The sequence below is a fragment of the Oreochromis aureus genome, linkage group 17, assembly GCF_013358895.1.
Source record: "Oreochromis aureus strain Israel breed Guangdong linkage group 17, ZZ_aureus, whole genome shotgun sequence".
NCBI lineage: Eukaryota > Metazoa > Chordata > Actinopteri > Cichliformes > Cichlidae > Oreochromis > Oreochromis aureus.
The window spans coordinates 34,441,642-34,465,104 of NC_052958.1; the positions used below are offsets into that span (position 1 = coordinate 34,441,642).

The 23,463-nt window shown below is 41.5% G+C and overlaps 1 protein-coding gene across 1 annotated transcript in view; it reads left to right on the plus strand.

The window, feature by feature from the left end:
* ror1 (receptor tyrosine kinase-like orphan receptor 1) overlaps window positions 1-21,644 on the plus strand; it is a 135,020-nt gene extending 113,376 nt beyond the window's left edge. Inside the window, exons 5-12 of the mRNA XM_039601481.1 lie at window positions 10,791-10,918; window positions 12,088-12,405; window positions 12,592-12,837; window positions 12,942-13,144; window positions 16,399-16,578; window positions 17,233-17,460; window positions 17,658-18,022; window positions 18,204-21,644. Of these exons, the coding sequence (XP_039457415.1) occupies window positions 10,791-10,918; window positions 12,088-12,405; window positions 12,592-12,837; window positions 12,942-13,144; window positions 16,399-16,578; window positions 17,233-17,460; window positions 17,658-18,022; window positions 18,204-18,906 (2,371 nt within the window). The 3' untranslated portion in view covers window positions 18,907-21,644. The remainder of the gene's footprint in view (window positions 1-10,790; window positions 10,919-12,087; window positions 12,406-12,591; window positions 12,838-12,941; window positions 13,145-16,398; window positions 16,579-17,232; window positions 17,461-17,657; window positions 18,023-18,203) is intronic.
* The last annotated feature ends 1,819 nt before the right edge of the window (window positions 21,645-23,463 follow it).

A 23,463-nucleotide genomic window follows, 5' to 3' on the forward strand; every position in this document is an offset into this window, starting at 1 on the left:
ATGTCCGTGTCAAGATTTGTGCTTTACACCAGTTGTCACACAGCAGGTGAATATTGTACTTTTATAGCTGACAGTGATTTCTGGAGCATTCCTAGAAGTGTTTTCTGTTGTACTCACATTCCTTAAGTTTGGTTGTGTGCTTTAGTTTCATCAACAGATTACTACTTGCCTGTAGTCGCCAGGAACTCAAAGACAAAATGCCTGAATTCTCTGAATATAAAATGTGTCGAGAAACAGCAATATGTCTGATGTGTATATCAAAGGAAAGGGGTTTCCACCCGATCACACTGGGTAATAATTGTTCATTCTGTTTGGTATTCATCCTAAAAAGGAATTTATAAAGTGAACCAAAGATACATTTGCAGTGACTGGGATCAAAATCAGGTATTGTGCATATAGATTTCTGACACTTTTTACTGCTGTTTCCTTTTAACTGCTCTTACTGCAAATTTTAGCACAGGGGATCTGGTCTTCATTGTTAATCAAACATGCTACACCTTTCTTCACTCTATCACCTCCTACAAGGACAAAGAGCCAAATTCAACACCGCACCCGAGCTGAATATATCCAGCAGTAAATTAAAAAGAGCCTGTAAAAGAAAAGAAAGAAAAAACACATGTCTATATGTATTTTATGACATCTGTTATCAACATGCAGTTAAAGAGTATCCCTTTTCTCAAATTTATTTCTTAGACTATCTTTCTAACCCCCAGAACAGTGTTTAAAGTCACAGGCTCAGTTATAGCTCCCTGACATTTTCATTTCACTAGTACATCACAAGAGCCGTGTGATATGTTTTTGAATATCTTTTTGAAAGGGTTAATGATGTTAGGGTTTTTTTTTAAAAATTACCTCTACTGCAATGTAGTAGAGATACTACATCTCAGCAAAAAATGTAAGTTTCACCTTCCTTTTCACCTGAAACCTTTCTACACATGCAGCCGACCACATGCAAAATCAATTATATCCCCACCGAATTTCTTAAAGTATTGTATCGCTCATAAACATTTCTTTAAGTAATGACATTTTGCTATGCTGTTGTCCAGTCTTGTTTTAAATCTTCATCCTTCCAGTTATCAAAAAAAAAACCTAAAAAGTACTTTCAACCCAGTTTCAAAATGTCAAAATTACTTTTTTTTTGAAGAACCAACTTAACTTTGTATAGCACAAAAACTGCTCTCCTCAAGGTCACAAATAACCTCTTAACATTAGATAGACGAGAGAGTGCAGTTTCAGTTCTTTTAGATATAACTGTAGCATTTCATACAGTAGATTACAAAATGTTATCCTAAATCATAGGTTGGCATGAGGGACACTGCACTTGGTTTAATTTGTACCTTTTAGAATGGTAACCTTTTGAGGACCAAAGGTTACCATTCATCATCTACACCTCATGCTAGCTGTGGTGTGCCACAAGGCGCAATTTTAGGTCCTGTTTTATTTTCCACTTATTTGGAAATAATATTTTATTATTTGGAAATAATATTTTAAATAATATTTTTAAAACTAAGTGCTAATATTTTAAAAGCTAAGTCTTACTTCTTGTTCTTGACTTCCTTGAACAATGATTCTGTTACATGATGATCATTTGCTTGTCCTTCTTCAGTCTTCTTGTTTGTCTGCCTCCAGTCTGTCTACCCGTTGACCTTTCTGCCTTGCACTTCTGTCAAATCACTTTGTAAACTGTTTTTAAAGGTGCTATATAAATAAAGTGTATTATCATTTGTAAAGCTATTTTTTTTTCCGTGGGAATTGCAGAAAATGTATCCAGTGGACAAAGGCATACAGTACATACTGTCAGCAGTTCATTAGAAGCTTTGTTTAGTTACAGGAATGTCAGTTAAGGTGGATGTCCTTAAACTGAACATAAGTCTTTTTGTGTGTTTTCTCTGTCATACAGTCCCCAGTGTGTTTAAAGATGGATTATTTATGAGCTTCACTGTACAACAGTGTTACCTTTCTCCGTGTCTTTTGTGATTCTTACTCGCTCTCATCAAGGATTATTCCAGTTTCCTCAGGAAGCTGTGCTTGTGTTCAAACATGCACATTCTTGTTCCTTAAGCACCGCCAGTAGCCAGTTAGCCAAAACATGTGTCCTCCTGTCTTTTTTAAGTGTCTGTCTTTGTGTGTTCAGATTGGGATCTGTGATCTAGGCTATAAGCTGTCGTAAATCATGCACAAAAGTGTGTGTGTGTATATATCTGTGTGTGGAGGGTGGGGGGGTAGAAGCAGGTTTGCTCCTGGCAGTCTTGTTCCACTGTTCCTTATTTTCTGCTTTCCTTACTTTTCTCGTCATTATTGTTTCCACGCGGATGTTTGCCGGCAGCCTGGAGTCAATTCAAGGAATGCTATTAAGAAAAAAAATAAAGTCAGGAATCTTTTTGCAACAGAGATGGAAAACAAGAATAAAATTTGTAATAGCTCTCCGGGGGGAGAAGACTTACGAAAATAAATTACGAACTGATGTATTTGTTATACTCAACTGACAGTTTGGAATTCAGAGCCCTAATTTTTTGTTACATGGAAGTCAAACATTATAAGGCTGTTTTTCCCATTTTGCTGGTCCTTTCTGCTTAAACGATTTTAGCTGTTCTGAAAATTATCAACATTTCTATTTTTCAGATATCAAAGCTGCCAGGTTCGTTGTATTTTGTATTTTATTAATCTTTGACCCTCCTCTTAATGTTCTTCATCACACTTTTTCCTCTACTTTCCTTTGCTTTGGGTTATAGTTTTTGCTAAGACGTTCAAGTGGCTATTCAAGCGAAAACCCTCCAGCCTTCTCCTCCTCAGGCAGCAAATTCTACTCTGTGACCCCTGAGCTCTGTTTGTTTGTATGTATGCGTCTGCTGAAAAACCACTGGGTTTATGTCAGGCTTAAGCAGACATATTGCCTCCTATACTCCTAATTGACAGACAGATTGACACCTTCACTGCCCAAACCCTCCACCCTCCAGGACTTCTGAGTCCTTTCTGCCCTCTGGGAAAGTGATGTCACCAGGTCAGGAGTTTTGTGAGGAGTGACGGGATTGATGTCGGGGCCTTTCCTGCATGTTGAACTTTTGTGTTAAACTCTTCTGGGCCCTATAGCAGAGTGCAGCGCAATATCTTTATCTGGGAGTCATTTTTGCGTTATTATAGATAAGATCAGTATCTAAGTTGCATTCAGTGAAGTGTTTACAAAAATAATTTTCTAGGTTTTATCTCAATTCAAGAGTTATTCAAACAGGCAGTTTAATGAAAGCTTTAGCTTTTACTTTTCAGAGCCACTAATCACTGCTCTGGCTTTTCAGTAAAAATCAGTTGAAGTATGTGCAAGAATTCTATATTTGGCATTAGCAGAGAAACAAAGACTGCGATTGTAGACTATGTTCAGACCAAGTGATAAGCAATGAGACTGAAAAATGAAGCCAGAGTAAAAATATTCGAAGGGTCAAAGCCATTGAGTAAGTAACTTTATGTAGGAATAATTCTCTATTTTGTTGTCCTATTTCATTGTTTTATACAAACAACACTCATCTTCCATATTCATTGACACAAAGTTGCTCTTGTAAAAGAGGAAATCTTTTCAAAGTGAAGTGCTCCACAGTTTTCCAAAATGTCTGGTTTTGATTCTTTGGCACCTGGTCTCTTCAGAAGTGTAGCCTTTTCTGCTGGTCAGTGGAGCACATATGCTACACTTTAAATATGACTCATTAGGAGAAAAATTCTAATGTCTAAACCCTGGTTACAGTCGCAGTGAGATAAATATCTAGAAAGAGAGAGAGAGAGAGATTTTTTTTTATATATGTTAGCACATAATTAGCTGGTGTCATCATTAGTTTAAACTACCTAGCATTAGCTCACACCTTATATGGTCACTCCAGTGTTTGGTTACTTGTCTCTTAAAAGGCCATGGAGGCTCCAAAACAGTAGTCCCCAAACCAAACCAGTGACACATCCATGTTTTATACACTTTGCCTTAGACCCACTGTCTGTGTGCTTAGTGCAGCCTCCCCATTCATTTAAATGATACCAGACTGAGTGGGTAGCTAGGGAGGCAGTAAAATAACAGCTGGATCATCTGTAAACGGCAGACACTGAATTCCCCATTTGTACTGTTTACCCCGTTACTGTTTATATTAATGCTGTGATACAAAACCACAGAAGAAGAAACCTTCTTCCTCGTAGTATTATAAAGCTTCATTCATGGTTTTGGCACCCAATAAACCCTCATACTGATGGCTATATTAATCAAGCTTAGCATTCAGTTTCGACCATACTACCAAAGTTTTGCTATGCTGGATGGAAAAAAACTGTGATTTTGATTTCTTTCGGAGAAGCCTCCTTATTTTTTTTCCCCTTTTTTTAAATGCACACCAGCTCAAATTAATCCCTCATGTTTGTTCTTACATCCTTCTTCTCTTAGCGCTCTGTTAGGTTCCTTCTCTCTGACAGAAGGCTCTATTGTTGCAGTCAGTGAGCAGCAGTAATATGAGGACCAAGAGGGCCTTCTTTCTCCATTGTATCCTGATGCAGTGCCTCAGTTTGCCCTCACTTGCTGTTCATTCCCAGTGTGGTCACGGGCCACTGGCAGCCACAGATCCCAGTCAGCCTCAGCCTCTGGTGGCCGTTTTGGCTCCCTGTCAGTAAGAGATCATTACACAGCTCTACTGTGATAATGAAATCACGAGTGCATGCCAATGGAGAGAGCCCAACATGTAAATCGCCAGCTTGCAGCCGTTGCTGACAAATGCGTGTATATTTCACCTGCTGCACAGAGAAATTGAAAAACTGAGACTTTGATGTCTCTCTCCAGACGCACAAGTGCCGTCTGATTTGTTGTTGGGCATCTTTAATCTGTTGCAAACATGCATAGCATCTAACAATTTGCAAACAGTTGTAATTCATGAGCTTTACTGGGCATATCCAACCAGTCACCTTCTTTTCTGACTCTCAAAAATTTGTTATGTACTTTTTTAAACTTGGCTTTAGATGATTTGCACATCATTGCACTTTGGTTTGTTTTACATTTTACACAATAACATGACAATTATGAATTTATGCAATGTAATATGTATAATGGGCTGGTTATACCTCCTGATTCTGTCAAAGCATTTATTATTCCTGTCAAACCAGGAAGAGAGTGATTAAATAAAAACAAGTTTAGGGGCATCGCTAATCAGGATACAACAGCTGTGACCTCATGCTGCTAGCAGCTCATCTCCTCTTCACTCAGCACCCGGAGCAGCTAATGGAAACAAAACCCTAAAATCTAAAGTGTCTTCAGGATTTCCCCTCCCCCTTCTCATCATCCTTAAATCCTTTTCTTTCCATAGTATGCTCCAACAAAGAGCATTGAGATTCTCATCCCTTTAACCCCACAAATCAGCACAAACCCATCATCACAGACTTCTTATGGGGAAACACTCGAGCTTATATCCTCAAGGCTTAAAGGTTTCTTTCATTATCAAAACCCTACACCACAGTTTAATCCTCAGATGAGACTAAGACGAGGCCGCTTGTCATATTCTGGAGTAAAGAAAGTGTGTGCTAATTCGTGTCACAGCCTTTTTGAGCTGTGTTCATGTTCTGTGTTCATTGGTCGGACAGTTATCTTCACTGCCATGTGTCCCACTGACCAATAAAAGTCATCATGGAAAAGCTAAAGCAGATAAGAGTGAAGACGAGTCATCACGTTGGAAAGTGGAACTGGGAGAGTTTATGGGGTCTGTGGAAATACTGAGAACTTTGGACATTTTGATGAATATGGTTAAAAAAAATCCAGCAGTTTTGCCAGATTGAACAACTTATTAGAGATATTCAGAGTTGACTCAACATTTTTTAACATTCTTCCTTAACTGAAAACTCTCCCTTTCCTGATAATTCTATGTTTGTGTTAAACCACAGCCCTTAAATCCCGGAACGTGTCTGTGTCATTGTACTGATGTTCTGACACAGTATTAGTCAAGAGATCAGAGAGAAGACATCAAAACGAGCCCGCTCCATCCTATCATCAGTTTGTGGTTTATATGTTTCATTGTCCAAGCACGTGTGTTTCTGCCTATGAAAATCTAAAAATGTACAGTGCAAAGGTTTTGAGCCACTCGTAATTTCTTTAGAATTTACTTCCAGGAGCCAAACTTTCTTGTGATGTTTATTAAAGTGGTCTTGAGCAACAATTCTCGGTGCTTTTTCACAGTTGTTTGGACATTGGCTGTTTTTTCACTTGTTTTCAGTCTAGTCTGTGCACCTGACCAGTTCAAGCAACTGAATGCTGACCTATGGCTTGTTCAAGCATAAAAAGGCACCTTACTCAAGTGATGAATCATTGTTATGTCAAAACATAACCGAAAACTTAGCAAGGTACCAATTTGAAAATGCAGCCTGTAGCAATTGTTCCCATTTCTTTAGTTGAAGCAACATCCAAAGAAAAGCTTAAATGGCCTTCAAGGAAAACTATTCCTGAAGACGACTTAAAGAAATTCTAAGAAAGCTGCCAAAGGGAATTCAGGCAGTGCTGAAGAATAAAGGTGGTCAAATACCAAATGTTGACTGTCACACTGCAATTGTACAAACTCTGTTTTTGCTTTATATACTTTATTTGCATGTAGGTTTGCACATGTTTCAATATATCGCTGCACCTATTTCCAATTTTGCTAGCAAAACATAAAGAAATTTGAGGTGGCTCAGGACTTTTGCACAGTATTGTAAATATGTCCATGTTCTTTTCCTTAGTGTTTGTACAGTCATAATTTCTGATCATATGAGGATACATTCCTAATTTTAGTTTACAGAATGTCCCCAGAGCTGCCGTTTGAGTCTGAGGGCTGGTTTACCTCATTGGTTCAAATTAAAACATCTCAACACCTATTAGATGGATTACCATGCAATAATATGCAGATGTTGGATTATGTTACCTTATGTATTTGACAATCTCCTAGCACCACCGTGTGGATTTACATTTGGGATTTTGAGTGAGACGTCCTGAAAACATAAAGAAGAGTTACCTTGGTTTTTATAACAGTGCCAAAATAGTTAGTATGGATAGGATCACCAGTCTTGTTCTCTTATTGGATGCTTTCAAATTCATATAAACTCACCTGCCATTTTATTAGGTACACTTGCTCATTAACAAATAACTAATCAGCTAATGACATGACAGTAACCCTTTAGCCATGCAGACACGGTCAAGATGAGCTGCTGAAATTCAAACCGAGCATCGGAATGGAAAAGAAAGCTGAATGAAGACTTGTGGCATAGTTGTTGGTGCTAGATGTACTGAAACTGCTGATATACTGGGATTTTGACACACAGCACTGCCAGATCTCAGTCCAATTAGAGCAGTTTTGGCATGTGGTGGAAGGGGAGAAAAATCTGCAGCAACTGCTGTAGTATGGATAAAATCTCAGGGGACTTTTTCAGCACCTTGCTAAATCTGTACCACCAAGGATTAAAGCAGTTTTGAAAGGACGGTTGTAATGGGGTCCAACCAGGTAATAACAACATGTACGTAGGTGTTTTTGTACTTATATTTTAAGTATATTTTATTTTTAATATTTTAAGTTGTTCCATTTATATCCATCCATTTATTTATTTATTTATTTATTTTTGGCGTGAAAAAAGTAAATAAATACTTGAATCATATATGAATCGCATGAGTTGAACTCTATATCTTTTCTACACACCTATTCTGCAAATGTGTGGAGTCAAAAGTCCCTGAAGGGCTAGCATTTACCACACAGGTGTGAGTCTCTATTTAATACTGTGGATGTGAACCTGGGTGGTGGGTGGAAAAAGAACATGGCTGCTCAGCAAGCTCTTCCCTGAATAAATAATGAGGTCGGAAAAAATGTAATTGGACAATGCATCAGTGTCTTCAGCACCTTGTTTAGGCTCTGTGGTGAGGCTCGTCTTTCTGTTTATATCTGGATTATAGATCGAGTCTGGAACGGAGAAGGCTCCCTTTGTAATTAACTGTTATAAAACATTATACAGAGGGCCCGTGGCGTTAGTGTGTAAAATCAAAGGCCTGAACAGCTATTCACTGTTTACACAAATAGCAACCGCACTTGGCTTTCCCCTGCTTAGGGATAGCTTACACTGACACACACAAACACATGAGAAAATAAATGGACACAAAAACACAGAGAGAGGTTTTCGGAAAACCTCAGATGTCTCACAGTGATTAGGTTTTCGTAGATGTGTCTATCTCTCTTCAAACATACTGTTATCCATTCCTGCCCTACCAGACGAGATGCTTTAATCAGCTTCTTAGACATGGGCTTGGAAGCTACATTGATTTGGAAACCAGTGAAAGAAGCTAAAATACAGGAAGCCCAGTGAGGGCGACTTGGGATTCGAGCTGAGCCGCTTTGGTTTAGGGCGTTCTGACTTGCAGTAGTTATAATTTGCCCGCGGGGATCTGGCTGCACTGCGGTGGATCGTCTCCTCTCCCTTGTCATTTGCTTGTCTGTGTGTGGCTTCATGCTAGTGTGGATGTTTGTGTCCACCGTTCTCTGTGACGCACAACCAAACTAACCTCTGGGCTGCCTGGACACACTCCAGCCCTCGCTCTTTATCCCGTTTGTGTTTGTTTTCTCATGCCAGAGCTACCTTTTTTTATGTTCCACTTCATTACGTTCAAAAATGGCAGGAACTTAACCAATTGTAAGTCTCTCAAATGATTCAATTATTCAGTGGTTACTTCTTACAATTACCAAACACACCCTTTACTGCTTTCACCCAAACACAGGCAGCTCTTCTCCAAAAGGGTGAAAAACATCCAAAGGAGTATCAGTTTGTGCGTTTGCGGCTTGTTGAAGGGGTGCTAAGCCCTCTGCAGGCCCACCGCAACATGAAGTCATTATTACTGCATATTTTAGTAGGAAATTACATATTCCGGGGATAAAATCTGTTTAAACCTGCATTAAGTTGTAAAGTTACCCTATCTCTGAGGAATCGGCAGTATGCAGACCGCTGCCCTGGTAGTCGTGTGTGTGTGTGTGTGTGTGTGTGTGTGTGTGTGTGTGTGTGTGTGTGTGTGTGTGTGTGTGTGTGTGTGTGTGTGTGTGTGTGTGTGTGTGTGTGTGTCCATGTCTGGAAAGCCCATTTAAGATCTGCACAGACAGGGAAAGGGGGTTAACTGACCTTGGCCCTTCAGTCACTTAACACTCCACAGAGAGAGGGAACCTACTGACCTCACACTCACACCAAACCAGGGTGGGGGAATGTGTGTGCGATTTTTACAGCTTGTGGAGTAAAATTAGCGCTTTTCGCACTTTGTACCGGCTCTTGTAAACCATCCAACTCTCATTAGCAAAAGTGACGTTTCTGTAAAGCCGTAATAAAAGAATGATGTGCAAAAGAAGTAGAGAAGCAGTTCAATTCTTACTAGGCTGCTACACAATGGTGTTTTTTAAACCCTATATATGGTGGCCCTGAAAGGTCAAACAGACTGCAAGTTAGGGAAACACTAAGTAAATAAAAAAATGTAGCAAAAGCATAGAAAACACAACGGAAGTTAAATAAAAAACACAGAAGTAGAGAAAACAAAATCCAGAAATGTTTCTGGGGACACAATAATGTGATGGACCAGCCACAGAAGGGACAGAAACCAAAACATACGGAGGACTGAGGCGTCATTAAAAGCAGTTGAGGATTCATCAGTGTTATGTATTATATTGTTGTTTTAATTGCACACTTCATATAATACTGTAGGTATTTTGCTATTGGCCATTTACTGTTGGCTTCTGTCACATTATTGTCTCCCCAAAAACACTTGTGTGTTGTTTTGTGATTATTAGCAACTTTTTTCTATTTCTATTGGGGTTTTTATTCAGTTTTATTTTGTGTGCTTTTTCAGCATTTTTCTATTTACTGGTGTTTTCATAAGTTGCGGTCCGATCGACCTCTCGGGGCCACCTTACCTATCAGAGTCAAAATGTTTGACTATTGTTATCATTGTTCAGCCAATTACAGCTGAGGCCTGCTTCTCAACTGTGATTGGGTGCAATCACAATCACACAATCACAGTTTAAATATATTAAAAATGTGACAGTCTAGCTGCTTCTGTTCGCCATTACTCAGGCAGCAGGTCTGCACCATGAGGATATACTTCATATATGAAGTGGCATCATGGACTCGCCTATACCACATATTGCGGTTGTGCCTGGTCTTAACGTCCCATATGGTACGACTTAAAGCGCATGACAAAATGATCTCACACTGAGCGAGTGGTCTGCCGGTGAGCGTGGGCTTTGTGTGTGTGTGCCTGTGTGTGTTTGTGTGCGTGTGTGTATGGAGAAAGAATAAAAAAGCACAGAGACTGAGACAGAAAGGGGAGAGGATGGTGGTGACTGTGTTAAGCGGGATAAGAATCGTTACATTAACGAGGAAATTAAAAGAAATGCCCCAAAAGAAGCTCACTGAGTGGAGTTGAATAGCTGTAAAAACCAAGGTTGCTCTCTTTCTCCTTTCATATGTTTTAAATTGTGGCTCAGAGTGACAACTCTCTGACGCAACACAAATAAAGTCAGACGTGAGATATTAATTCTTAATGCACTTTAATGTGAATTAGGACATTTATGTGTATTAGATATCTGCCTTTGAGTTTGCCTGATCTTTAGCCAAGCAAAGGCAGCAAGGAGCAGCCTTTCCCTCCACAAGAGTGGAACTAGTTGGTCTTGTGGGATATGCTAATGTAGACTGACCTCTAGTGGTTTTCCTGTGAAAGAGTCGATGAAATTGATGCATGTTGTTCAGACGAACTTTAAAAGCACCCTCTCTTTCTCGCCTCTCTGACCTCTCAGCAACGGGTTTCCTGAAGATGGATTCTGCCAGCCGTACAGAGGCATAGCCTGCGCCCGCTTTATCGGCAACCGCAGCATTTTTGTCGACTCGCTGCAGATGCAGGGGGAGATTGAGACCCAGATCACAGGTGAGTTTGAGCGGGCTAAACCTCCTTCGAGCCAACACAAATCTAATTAATGTTTTGAGAATAGGTTAAATTTACTTTTACATCCATCATAAATACATATTCATTCATGAGAAACGTTTGATTTAAAATACACTGATTTTTCTTAGTGTACAGGCTTAACTTGATTAAGTAAGCACATGGAAGTCACGTTAAAGATTATTCCATGTTACTAAATATTTAGTTCCTGCAGATCTGAGAAAGAAAACTGACCAAAGGGCATACAGTACTGTGCAAAAGTCTTGAGCCAAAAGTCATTTCTTTATGCTTTGTTTGAAAAATTGGAATAGGTGCCGCTTCTTTTGTCCTTACTCTTGATGGCAGATGGCACCTGCATTTTAGGTAGATTCAATTAAATGTCTTTTAGAGACATAATTTGCTGCTAAAAATAAAAAAGGTGTAGTTATATCCTAATTCAATAAAAATTTTGTCTAAATTCAGATTTTTCAGAAGGTAATCATAATTAATATCCTCCAGGAAGGAAGCAGAACATCACTTAGAGAGTTCAAAGGGAGTTCACCACTCAGTATGAATCACATGTGGCCAACACACTGTTTCACAGTGTTGTTACACGTCTGCGTCTTAGCGTGTGTGCTTTTTGTTTTATGCGTATGGGTGCATTTGTCCTCAGAGGTCATTATTGATTATATCCGTGCAACAGTTCAGGGAATGACGCAGGCCATGAATCCAGAGCCTGATCTGAAACATCAAGGACGAGTGATAATTGAGATTTATGGCGCCACAGAGTCGTAACAGGCCAACAGTAGGACTGTAAATCATAAAGCCGCAGAGTCCAGATTCAGCATCTTGAATTTAATGTCACACTTACTGATCTTTATGTTCCTTTTTATTCAAGCAACATGTGCTGGAGAAACATTTGGATGGTTGCCAGGTTCACTTGGCTGCTTTTTATTCGCATCTCCTCTTCATCGTAGTCGCTGTAGTAATAATGACAGCCGCAGCAATGCACATGTTTGCAATAAGTGAACAGCATCGCTGTGCGCGAGTCGTCCATTTAAAGTATAAAATTCTCTGTTTTTATTCAGTCTTCTAATTCTTCCTTATTTAGCAACTTTCAAGCAACTGAAATTGAATCCTTTTTTTTTCTTCTTCTTTTCCTCTCTCGTTCCCAGCGGCCTTCACCATGATCGGGACGTCCAACCATTTGTCTGACCGCTGCTCGCAGTTCGCCATCCCTTCCCTGTGCCACTTTGCCTTCCCGACGTGCGACCGCAGCTCGGGGTCCGACAAACCCCGTGACCTCTGTAAGGACGAATGCGAGATCCTGGAGAACGACTTGTGTAAAACCGAGTACATCATCGCCCGCTCAAACCCGATCATACTGAAGAGACTGAAACTGCCAAACTGCGATGACCTGGCTGCTTCTGACAGCCCCGAGGCTGCCAACTGTCTGAGGATCGGGATCCCTATGACAGAGCCTATTAACAAGAGTGAGACATGTTCATGTGTAAATCATTGTAATGATTTACTGTGTTGACGCTGCTAAAACATTACTGTCTAATGCCTGAATTATGCTTCACTAGGAAATATTCATGGTAATTTACCAGAAACCCCTCTTCTTAAGCTGCCAAAGGATCCCCTGCTCATGTTTAACTTTGTCTGTTATATTCCACCAGATCACAAATGTTATAACAACAGTGGGGTAGACTACAGAGGAACGGTAAGCATAACCAAGTCAGGGCGTCAGTGTCAGCCGTGGAACTCCCAGTATCCTCACAGCCACAACTACCAGGCTGCGCGCTACCCGGAGCTTAATGGAGGACACTCGTACTGCCGCAACCCAGGGAACAAACACGAGGCCCCCTGGTGCTTCACACTGGATGAGGGGTTCAGAATGGAGCTCTGCGACATACCCCTCTGTGGTGAGACGCTAGTTTTAAATCATAGTTTGCGATGATGTCTTTGTGACACGTGTGACATGTGTGAAATGACATGATTTCTCTCTCTCGATGTTCCATCTGTGTAGACCATAAGGAGTCTGGCATTGAGATCCTGTACATCCTGGTTCCCAGCGTGGTAATCCCCTTAGCCATCGCGTTGCTCTTCTTCTTCATCTGCGTGTGCCGCAACAACCAGAAGTCCTCCAGGCCGCCCGTGACACGCCAACCCAAACCCGTCCGCGGCCAGAACGTTGAGATGTCCATGCTCGCAACTGCATACAAGCCTAAGGTAGGGAGCGTTACAGTCACAGCAGATGGCACTCAGGGTGGGGAATAAATGACGGAGGGCCTTCCTGGGCTCATGCAGATTACCGTTTATTTCTGCAGATATAGAACACTTTATACATATAATATCAACACAAAAATTAAACACTGTAACCTTCACGATTTTGAAGTGGACACTAAGTGCATCATCACGCTGTTGTGTAATGACTGTAAAAAGGCTGTCGTTTGGCATGCAAACAGACTGCAGGAGTCAAAACACTGGCACAGCCTTCTGTGTGTCATTAGGGATATGTCACGGCATGCCGGGGTTACTGGCTTGAGTGTGTGTGGAAACGACCTGTCTCAGACAAAGCATCAGATCTGTCATCAGAGCTCAGCAGGTTCAGGAATGTTCAACTGCAGCCCACCACCTCCCTCCTGTTTATTTCTCTCTCCCACTGTCTCTTTTTCCACACCCTTTCCTTACACTTCTCCTTATCCTTGGTCGTCTCACTTAATCCATTGTTTTTCCATTGCTATGCCTCTGTCCATCCTTCCATCCCAATACCACAGGAGCTTTTTTCTTTTTTGTAATGTATATCATGCTCTCTCCCAGTAAAACACACAGCTCACATCAGTATGAGTATCATGTTGCTTTCAAGGTTGCACACTCTGTCATATCATGTAAGCTCATCTTTTTTTCCACATAATGTTGGTGGTTGAGGGCGGAGGGTTGGGGTTTATCTAGACAGCATGTATTCCTGGGCAAACTTGAGCTGATGCTCAAGGTAAGGTGTATAGTATTACAGGGAAGAGCCGCGGAGAGAATCGCAGATGTCACAGAAGCGTCAGAATCCATTAATATCTTTGCTTTATTTTGTTTCTGAGGGTTTTTTGGGAGGGGGACTGGAATAAATGTTTCACTGACCTAAAAAGGGAGTCTCTCCTTGCTGTTTACATGAAGACCTTGTGTCTGCAAAGACTTACGTTTACAGGAGAGTGACAGCCATGCAGTCATGGAATTATACAGTTGATTTTAAATGGTCTTGTTGCCAACTGGGTTCTGAAATATAGCAGACTGCATAACCATCAGCCGAAAGATTAGCAAAGCCCCGCCCCATGCGTCCATTCAGCCTTGTAGCTAAATTTTAACAATCTATAATAACATTTAAATAAAAGGGAGCAGCTGTGTGATTTCTGTCTTTTAAAAACTTTTTTATATGGGCTAAATATTACGACTTTTAGACGTTTTACTAAGTCAAATGTCTTTCTTTCCTGTTTTCATTATCTGCAGCTTTGTCTTGGGTTAAGCTGCTACCTAACAGGCTTTGCTTGCATGGGGGTCACCCAAGGGTTACTGCCTATGACAGTCCTTTTAGACACACACATAGAAATCTGTGGTGGTGTGAGGAGGATCTGAGGGTTTGGGTGTGGGGAGGAAAGATGGGGAAAAAAACCCGTAACTAAAAACATCTGTGTCTCTCATAATGCACAACACACACACTCACCACCCCCCTCAGAGCTCGTACAGACACTGTGCATGTGTGAGTGTGTGAGTGCATGTGACCTCACAGAGGAATTTCATTATTCATCTCAAAGTTCCTGGAATCTGGAAATCTCTGCCAACCTTTCTGCACCTTTTATCTCTTCCCAAGCATAGACAAGAGTGGCAGTTTGGCACCATCGACTTTATATAAAAAATATTCAGTCCCCAACGTTCCCACCATCATCTGTTGGTGCTGTTCTAATGAGATTGGTCGGTATGATTATTGACCGTGGTCATGCTCTGGTTGCAAAGAAGACTAATCTTAATGATCAAAATAAAAAAAAAAGAAGACACACACACATCTGACATCACAGATTTGCCTGAAGAAAAAATGAGGGGAAAGATACACATTGTAATAAGAAGTTATGTAAAAAAAAATAAAATTCATACTGGAAAATGAAAATACCATCACAAATTTTGGATAAGAGACTCAAAAAAAACTTATGGCATCATACCTGGGACTTATCGCACTGAAGATGGATGAAAATGTGTTTTTCCCCCATAATCAGGCTTTAATATCTGCTCCATTTTAAAGGCTATTACGTGCTTTGCACATGTGAAGCTGTAAACAAAATATGGGTTCCATCTCCTCTGCAGGCCTCCCAAGCTGCTGGTAGAGATCGGACATCCAAATAAATATTGGATTAACTTGAGCTGAAGTTTGAAAGTCTGTGTTCACATTTTCAAAAGTGTAGCTCACAGACATTTCCCCCTAAAAAAAAATTTAAAATAATCACTCATAAAATATAAAAAATAAACTCTTGATTTTTTTTTCTTTAAAAAACTAACGACAGCAGGGACCTCAAATGTTTCATTTTTCCTTTTAAGAACGGCATTTCCCCTTTTTTTTGAGAGATAGTAAGGTGGGGGGCATCTGATGAACAATCCTCACAAATTCTTAAACGATTGATTTGCTTTCCTCTCAGCTATTTCACACAGAAATCTGACACTAAATATACTTATTAAGGTGACAAATTTCTATCAGATGGGATTTACACAATGTATCTGCTGTGGTGTTTGTGGCAAACTGTGTCTGCTGAACCGCATTTTCTCCATTTGAATCATTAGTTTTCTTTATCTTAATGAGGAAATGGATTTAATTGACTGGAATTTACTTTAAATGAATTCCAAAACGTGCCTGACCCTCTCGTAACCCCACAGCCCAGCTCATTCCTGTTGGATTTAGATGTGCTGTAACCCAGCATTCCAGTCAGAGCGCTCCTCGGTGAGTTCCAAAAAATGAAAAAGCAAAGTCATCCCTCACAGGAGCGCTACATTGTTTTCTGCTATTGTTGCAGCTGATTCTATGGTTTACTGGCAAGAGAATTAATTGCCTCATCTTCCCAAATTTTGCTTAACCTGTCAGCCAGATGACATTTTTAAGCTGTGGACATGTTGCTAGATTTCGCAATTTTCCCATATTGCTTTCCAGAGGCGTGAAGGGCAGGATTAGGGGGCTGATGTAATGGGCCAAGTCTGATTGTGTGAATTATCAGCTCTGAGCTATAGTTTTATTTTTCTTCTACAATTCAAACACGGATTCGGTGTTATATTAGGCAGTTCGCCTACATCAGATTGAAAGCAGCGACATCGTGTTTTCTTTTCCTTACAAGGACAGCAGTGAGGAAAGGGTGCTGACCCGACAAAAAAAGTAATGATTTCATTTTTGTTGAATGTGTTTTCAATCTATTGATGTCACCTTACCATTTTTTTCCTCCTTCTACCTTCTATAGAGCAAGGCCAAGGAGCTTCCCTTATCAGCTGTCCGTTTCATGGAGGAACTCGGAGAATGTACTCTAGGGAAGATCTACAAGGGTCATCTGTATCTGCCGGGCATGGACCAGGCCCAGCTTGTGGCCATAAAGACCCTTAAAGACATTTCCAATGCCCAGCAGTGGGCTGACTTCCAGCAAGTAAGAAATGTTTCTAAATGAACCGTTTTTACAACACACATAAAAAAATATATATAATAATGAAGCCACATCAGTTGTCTTTGTGTAGATTTGGAAAATGAAATGTACCACTAAAATATCCTATTGCTAAAAACTACACGTGGCTGCTTTCTTAGAGGAAAGGCGTATAGGCCCACAAGATTTCAAGGACGGCTTGTTGTATGTCTATAGAAGGTAGACGTGGTGAAAGATCGGAGACGGCTGAACCGCTCAACTGTAGATGAGTTCTCTGGAAATAGCTCCCAAAATAAACTGTAACTTGGTGGAAGGCCGTCCAGATAAATTTAGATGTGACGGAAGATTGAGGCAGTCGGCATTCGTAAGACGTAATCCTCACTTTCCATTTACAGAAAGTGAGGCAGACCTGAACTGTGCCCGCGTTTTAAAGTGGTACTGCCATCGACTTGATTTCAAAAGTGATCAATGAGCTGTTGTGAAACCACCTTGGGTGATCTTCTTATAATCACCTTTCAAAGCCACACAGTTTCAGTCTCAGTCTCTCCATTAAACTCCCACATCTTTTGTAAATATCCACGTGAAATCAACCTGCCAGCCACCTTTTTTTGTCTGTTTGCTTCTTTGAAATTCACCATTATTTATCTGACTTCATCAAAGGAGGCCGCAGTGCTGACCGAGCTTCAGCACCCCAACTTGGTGTGCCTGGTGGGTGTGGTTACCCAGGAGCAGCCGGTCTGCATGCTGTTTGAGTTTCTACCCCAAGGTGACCTCCACGAGTTCCTCATCATGCGTTCGCCGCACTCTGACGTCGGCTGTAGCAGCGATGAGGACGGCACGGTGAAATCCAGCCTGGATCATGGAGATTTTCTGCATATGGCCATACAGGTAGGATCTAAAAACATCCTCGTAGTTGGCTACAAGCGTAGTGGAAGGAGTACTGTTGCATCAATTTAAACATGAAATGTTGATGTACGGATCTTAATCGCTCATGTAGAAACTTCTAATTAAAATTAGTGTTGTAATGTTCTCAGTTTGCTTCTAATTTATGTCTAAAAACTTTTCTTTGAACTATTGTGAACCAGGTGGCTGCTGGGATGGAGTACTTGGCCAGCCACTTCTACGTTCACAAGGACCTCGCAGCTCGGAACATTTTGGTAGGCGAGCAGCTCCACGTCAAGATTTCTGACCTGGGTCTCTCCAGAGAGATCTACTCCTCAGACTACTACTGCATCCAGCCTAAAATTGTGCTACCCATCCGCTGGATGCCCCCTGAGGCCATCGCTTCGGGAAAGTTCACCACAGACTCGGACATCTGGTCGTTTGGAGTTGTGCTGTGGGAGGTCTTCAGCTACGGGCTACAGCCCTACTACGGTTTCTCGAACCAGGAAGTGATGGAGATGGTGAGAAAGAGGCAGCTGCTGCCCTGCCCTGAAGACTGCCCACCAAGGTATGTTGCAATTACCGGTGCAATATGAGAAGTATACAAGAAGATAGAGCATCCAGCTAATGGTGAAACCCAAGTGTCCAAGTGTCTTTATTGGACTCTGGTATTGGGGTTAGTTTTAGAGTTTTAGAAGCAGTCTGATTGTTGTTGTTAGTGGTAATGAAGTAACTCTGTTGGCTTTTAGGTTTTATGGTCTGATGACTGAGTGCTGGCAGGAAGGACCAGCACGTCGGCCGCGCTTCAAGGATATTCATGCCCGCCTGCGAGCTTGGGAGGGGTTGTCGTCCCACGCCAGCTCCAGCACGCCCTCTGGCGGAGGAGGCAATGCCACCACTCAGACCACCTCGCTCAGCGCCAGCCCCGTCAGCAACCTTAGCAACCCACGCTATGCCGCCGCTGCTGCCGCCGCCGCAGGGTACCTCTACCCAGCCCAGGCTATTCCCGCGCCGGGACAGATGGGTGCAGTTCCAGCATGGACGCCCATGGCCGTGACCCAAACCCACCAGCGCTTTATCCCAGTCAACGGATACCCAATCCCGCCAGGATACGCAGCATTCCCAGCTCACTTTGCACCCCCAGCTCCGCCAACTAGGGTAATCCAGCACCACCTGCCCCCTCCCAAAAGCCGCTCCCCCAGCAGCGCTAGCGGCTCCACCAGCACGGGTCACGTCAGCGGCGTGCCCTCCACCACGGGCTCCAACCATGACGCCAACACGCCGCTGCTGTCCCACTGCATCATGCCGGGGAGCGGCGGAGGGTCGGCTCAGGTGTACGGACAACTCTCCCAGAAGGGGATGGTGGACCACGTGTCTCAGACATCAGCACTGCTTACTCCTGACTCTGATGTGCTGATGTACAACGACACAGTCATCACTGCAGACCTGTAAATATTCAACCTCTTTGAGGTTAGATCCCAGATATGAGAAGTTTAGCGCTTCAGCAAGTGGCGCAGCGTCACAGTTCTTCTCTGGTCTTACCGAGACCCAACAGAGATGGAGCGTGCCACACATCTGGGTATCCAAGAAACACTAAGCAGGCTATATAAGCAGCTGTCTGACTCTGTCATGCCTTACTGTTTAAAGGAAGCGTACTTACTATCATGGTTTGAAAATGTTATTTTAACCTCTGTGTAAATACAGTACATAGGTCCTGAATGAATGAATGATACAAAGATATATATTCAAATGAACTTTTTATTAAGTAAAACACTTTAAAGGTGAAAACATCCTTCCCGTGGCCTTATTCAACAGTTTGTGTTCCAATCAGACAAAAAAAAAAACGAAACAATTCCCAGTCGATGGACTTTTTCCCTATAGGGAGACATGGATATTCATGTGATGACCTTCAGGTGTTTTTTTAAACTAGTTCATTGGCTTGCTTGTCAACACAAAAAATGAAATATCCAAGGGAGCGCGAATGGAAACGGCGAGGGACTTCATAAAAACAATCAACAGTGTCCTGCTCCAATAAATGATGCCTCCTTGGCCCTCCAAAACTAATCAGTAACATTTATGTTAGCATGCATAATAGCCATGCTGCCAACAGCTATGAAAGTACTCATGCAGGCGCTAAGGAGTCCCTTTGAGAATGACAGCTGAATGTGTGTTTTGTTTTTGTTGGTTTTTTTGTAATTTTCCAACTTCATCACGCAATCTGAGACGTCTGCAACAAGAACACCGGACACAGTGAAGCTGGAAGTTTATCTGATCGGCCTCCCTTTAAGTATCATTTCTTTCATCATCCCTCCCCCCCCGGTTTTGTTTCTCCGGGAGACATCGCATCTAACTTCAGAGCCGGCAAGAGGGCCCCCTGCAGATCAACAAAAGACATCACAAAGCGCTCGCTTCCTTCCACAGCTAACCCGCACCGTTCTCAGGGCAAACACTTGATTCGCCGCATAATTGATTGGATACAGTCTTTTATGTTTTTTCCGAAAGTTTTTACGGATTTCATTTTGGAGATGGGAAAAAAAAAGTCAAAATTTAATTTGGATACCTCGTCCTGTTCTGTTCCCTTCTTTGTATTTATACGTCTGTATTGTGCAAAAAAAAAGAAAAAAGCAAAAGAAGCAAAACATGGAAGAATAATAAAAGTAAAAAGGGTTAAAATGCATAATGCTTATAGTAGTTAGGTGCTTTGTGAGATCTCAGCCATGTACATAGACAGAAGAATGTTGCATCTAAATAAGGATACTGCAAATTAGGTGTTCTGCAATATTATTGCAACTTTTTAACACACCAAGTGGCGACTGTATTAACATGTACAGGATCCTGACGAGTAGCTCAGCACGTGCAGCTTTTAACAGAAAAAGTACAACCTGAAAAAAAATTCTGCCCGTTTTGTCTGTTTCCCAGTGAAGGATGACGAAGTGTGTGTTTGGTGAGTCTCAGTTTCGTAGCCGCACAAACTATGCCTCAGCCATCCACGATGGTTTATGAGAGGCCAAATATGAAGCTTCTTTCATTCCCTCAAAAAAAAAAAAGTCAGAAAACCAGCAGTAATGTGTCAAGTCAACAACCTATGGGTGACATCGTGCGAATGTTCCTGAGTGCGTGTTTTAACTACAGCAATAACACATCTGGGTTGTTTTCACTGAGGACATGCAGAGCATAAAGTACAGTGAGGATCCTTTTTTTTTGCCTCAAGTGCATTTTTGAATAGTAAAGTAAGTGGACACGTGAAATGTAGCAACTAGAGAAAAGCAGCTGCAAAAATGGCATCAAAATCAAATTCAGTTGTCTTTATAAATCCTACTGCTCTTTAGTTTTCCTTGAGGTAATGGCATTCAAGTGAGTAGAGGTCAGTAGTGAAGCTGGTTGGCTGTTATTAGCAACATGAAGGGTGTGCTCTTGTTTCCATGCTATTTGAAATCATTTGAGGGTGTATTTTTCAAATGCCTTTCCTCTCTGTGTGTTTTTGTAATTCTGTTTTTCTAAAGCAGAGTGAGCTACCTAAGCATCTTTACCCATGAGCCCCAGCAATGTAAATGATGTACGAATACTAACATAGACTGTATATATAAGATGGACTTTGCTTCCAGATTTAAAAAAGCAAGGCCAACGCAGTCTGCACTGATGGCCAACAGGGGGCGACTCCTCCAGTCCAGTCCACTTCTCACTTGATTTTTGACATCAGTGAAGTCTTATTTAATACAGGACATTTCTCATTTTGTTAAGGATGCTGTCACTGACAGCAAAATTGCTAATAAGGCAGAGAATAGTATAAGGCCTGGCTACCGTATGAGTGTACAGAGTCTAATAGAATAAAATAATAAAAGTGAAAATGCTCAAGTGAAGGTTTCAACCAATGGGTGCCGTCATTGTGGCTACAGTCATCTTTTTTATGTAGTCTATGTACTAATATAGCAGTGCACAAACCACTTGTACACAAGACTGTGAATCTTAATCAAGTTTAGGTATTTTTGTATTTGGCAAAAATTCATTATAGTGCCTTTTTTTGTCTTTTATTGGTAAGAAGAAACAAAAGTAAATGTATATTTCAATATCAGTGTACCCATAACAGGTTTACATGCATATTGATCAAGAGAGGCCTTGGCTTTGTATTTTGTCTGAATATTTTTGCACAGATGTTTTGTATTGCAAAATCATTTATTAAATAATGTTTGGTAAATTCCGGTGCTTCTGTTCTATGATCGATGCGTTTTAAGAATACAGATTTGTAATAGCAATGTGAATCCACTGGGGGCCACCAAATCACCATTTCTGAGAACAGTTTTGAATGTCTTTGCCTTGTAATTGCAGTGACCACTGATGGCCAAGTGATGGGGCCCTTTAGCTGTTTGATTACTGTAGTCACAACTGGAAACAGTTGGAAATAATAGTCAAAGATGAAAAGATTTCAAAGAGGAAAAAATGGCTCTGATGTAGCCTTTCCGGGTGTGTGTTTGTCTGCTTCACTTCATTTCCTTCAGGCTCAAATTCAGATCTTTCACCTTGAATTGGGAAAAAAATTAAGTGAACCAGAGTGACTGTCATCCAGCATATAAATTTTATATCAGATGTAATGTTCTACATATACAGACATACAGACTGTGTCTGCCAGTAAAGTCCTAAGAGTATGGAGGACATTCCAGGAGACAGGAGGCTACTCTATGAGAACTGCACAAGATCGTTATTCCATCAGCAGGACCAGTATCTGCTCCTTTGTTTAAGGAGGAAAGACAACTGCCAGAGCTACAAATTGACCTCCAGCAGGCTGCTGGTGTTGATGTCTCTGACCAGACAATCAGAAACAGACATCTGAAGGCCAGACATCGTCTAATGGGCCCTTTGCTCACTGCTGGCACAGGGGAGTCTGATAAGCATTAGCCACAGAATACCTGAATTGGCAGCTCCACATCTAGTGCTTTTTACAGATGAGAGCAGGTTCAACCTGAGCACATGTGAGAGACATGAAAGAGCTTGGAGAAGTCGTGGAGAACGTTATGCTGCCTGTAACATTGTTCAGCATGACCGGTTTGCTGGTGGGTCAGTGATGGCCTGTGGAGGCATATCCATGATCTCAACAGGCTCAAACTAGACAACAGGACTCTGAATGTCATTAGGTACGAGGATCAAGTCCTTGGACCCATTGTTAGACCCTATGTTGGTGCAGTGGGTCCTGGGTTCCTCCTGATGCACAACAATGCCCGGCCTCATGTGGCAAGAGCATGCAGACAGTTCCTGGAGGATGAAGGAATTGATATCACTGACTGGCCTTCACACCTACCTGACCTAAATCTTCTAGAACATCTCTGGGACTTTATGTTTTAGTCCATTCAATGCTGCCAGGTTGAACCTCAGACTGTCCAGGAAGTTCAGAATATTTAGAAATGTTTTTCTTCCCATTTGCAGAGATAAGATATAATTACCAACAAACTAAATAAGTATTCTGTCATTTGAGTGAACTAGTCATGCAAAAAAACCCAAAACTGAAGCTCCATTTTGCAATGCAGGTGTCCTTTCTTCCCCCTGTTAAGCATGAGCCTGTGAGTGTTCGCAGGAAAAGAGGAGAAGACAGTCGGTCATTAGCAGCAATGCAGACTTTCAGACTGCTGAAAACATTTTCTGCTGCCGGTCTGGAACAGTTTGTTTTGTGATTGTGTTCTGTGAGCAGCGGTAGCACAGCAGTAAACCCTCACGACTCCTACATCAGAGACTCCGTGCTCTGACACCATTTAATGTAATTTCTCCCAAGGCATCAACCAAAATCATTTGCTACGCATGCAAGTGCAACCAAAGAGAGGAGTGCACAGGAAACAGAAGAGAAGAAAGGAGGCATCTGTATTTGATAGAAACCAACATCTGCGCTGATGCGAGATGCCAGCATCGTGTCATCCAGAAAAGCAATTTGTACATCCAGTACTTATACACCGTGTGCTTGCTGACTGAGCAACTGATGTTGGTATCAAATGCACCCTTTTTAATTCCTAGTCCTTTAATAAA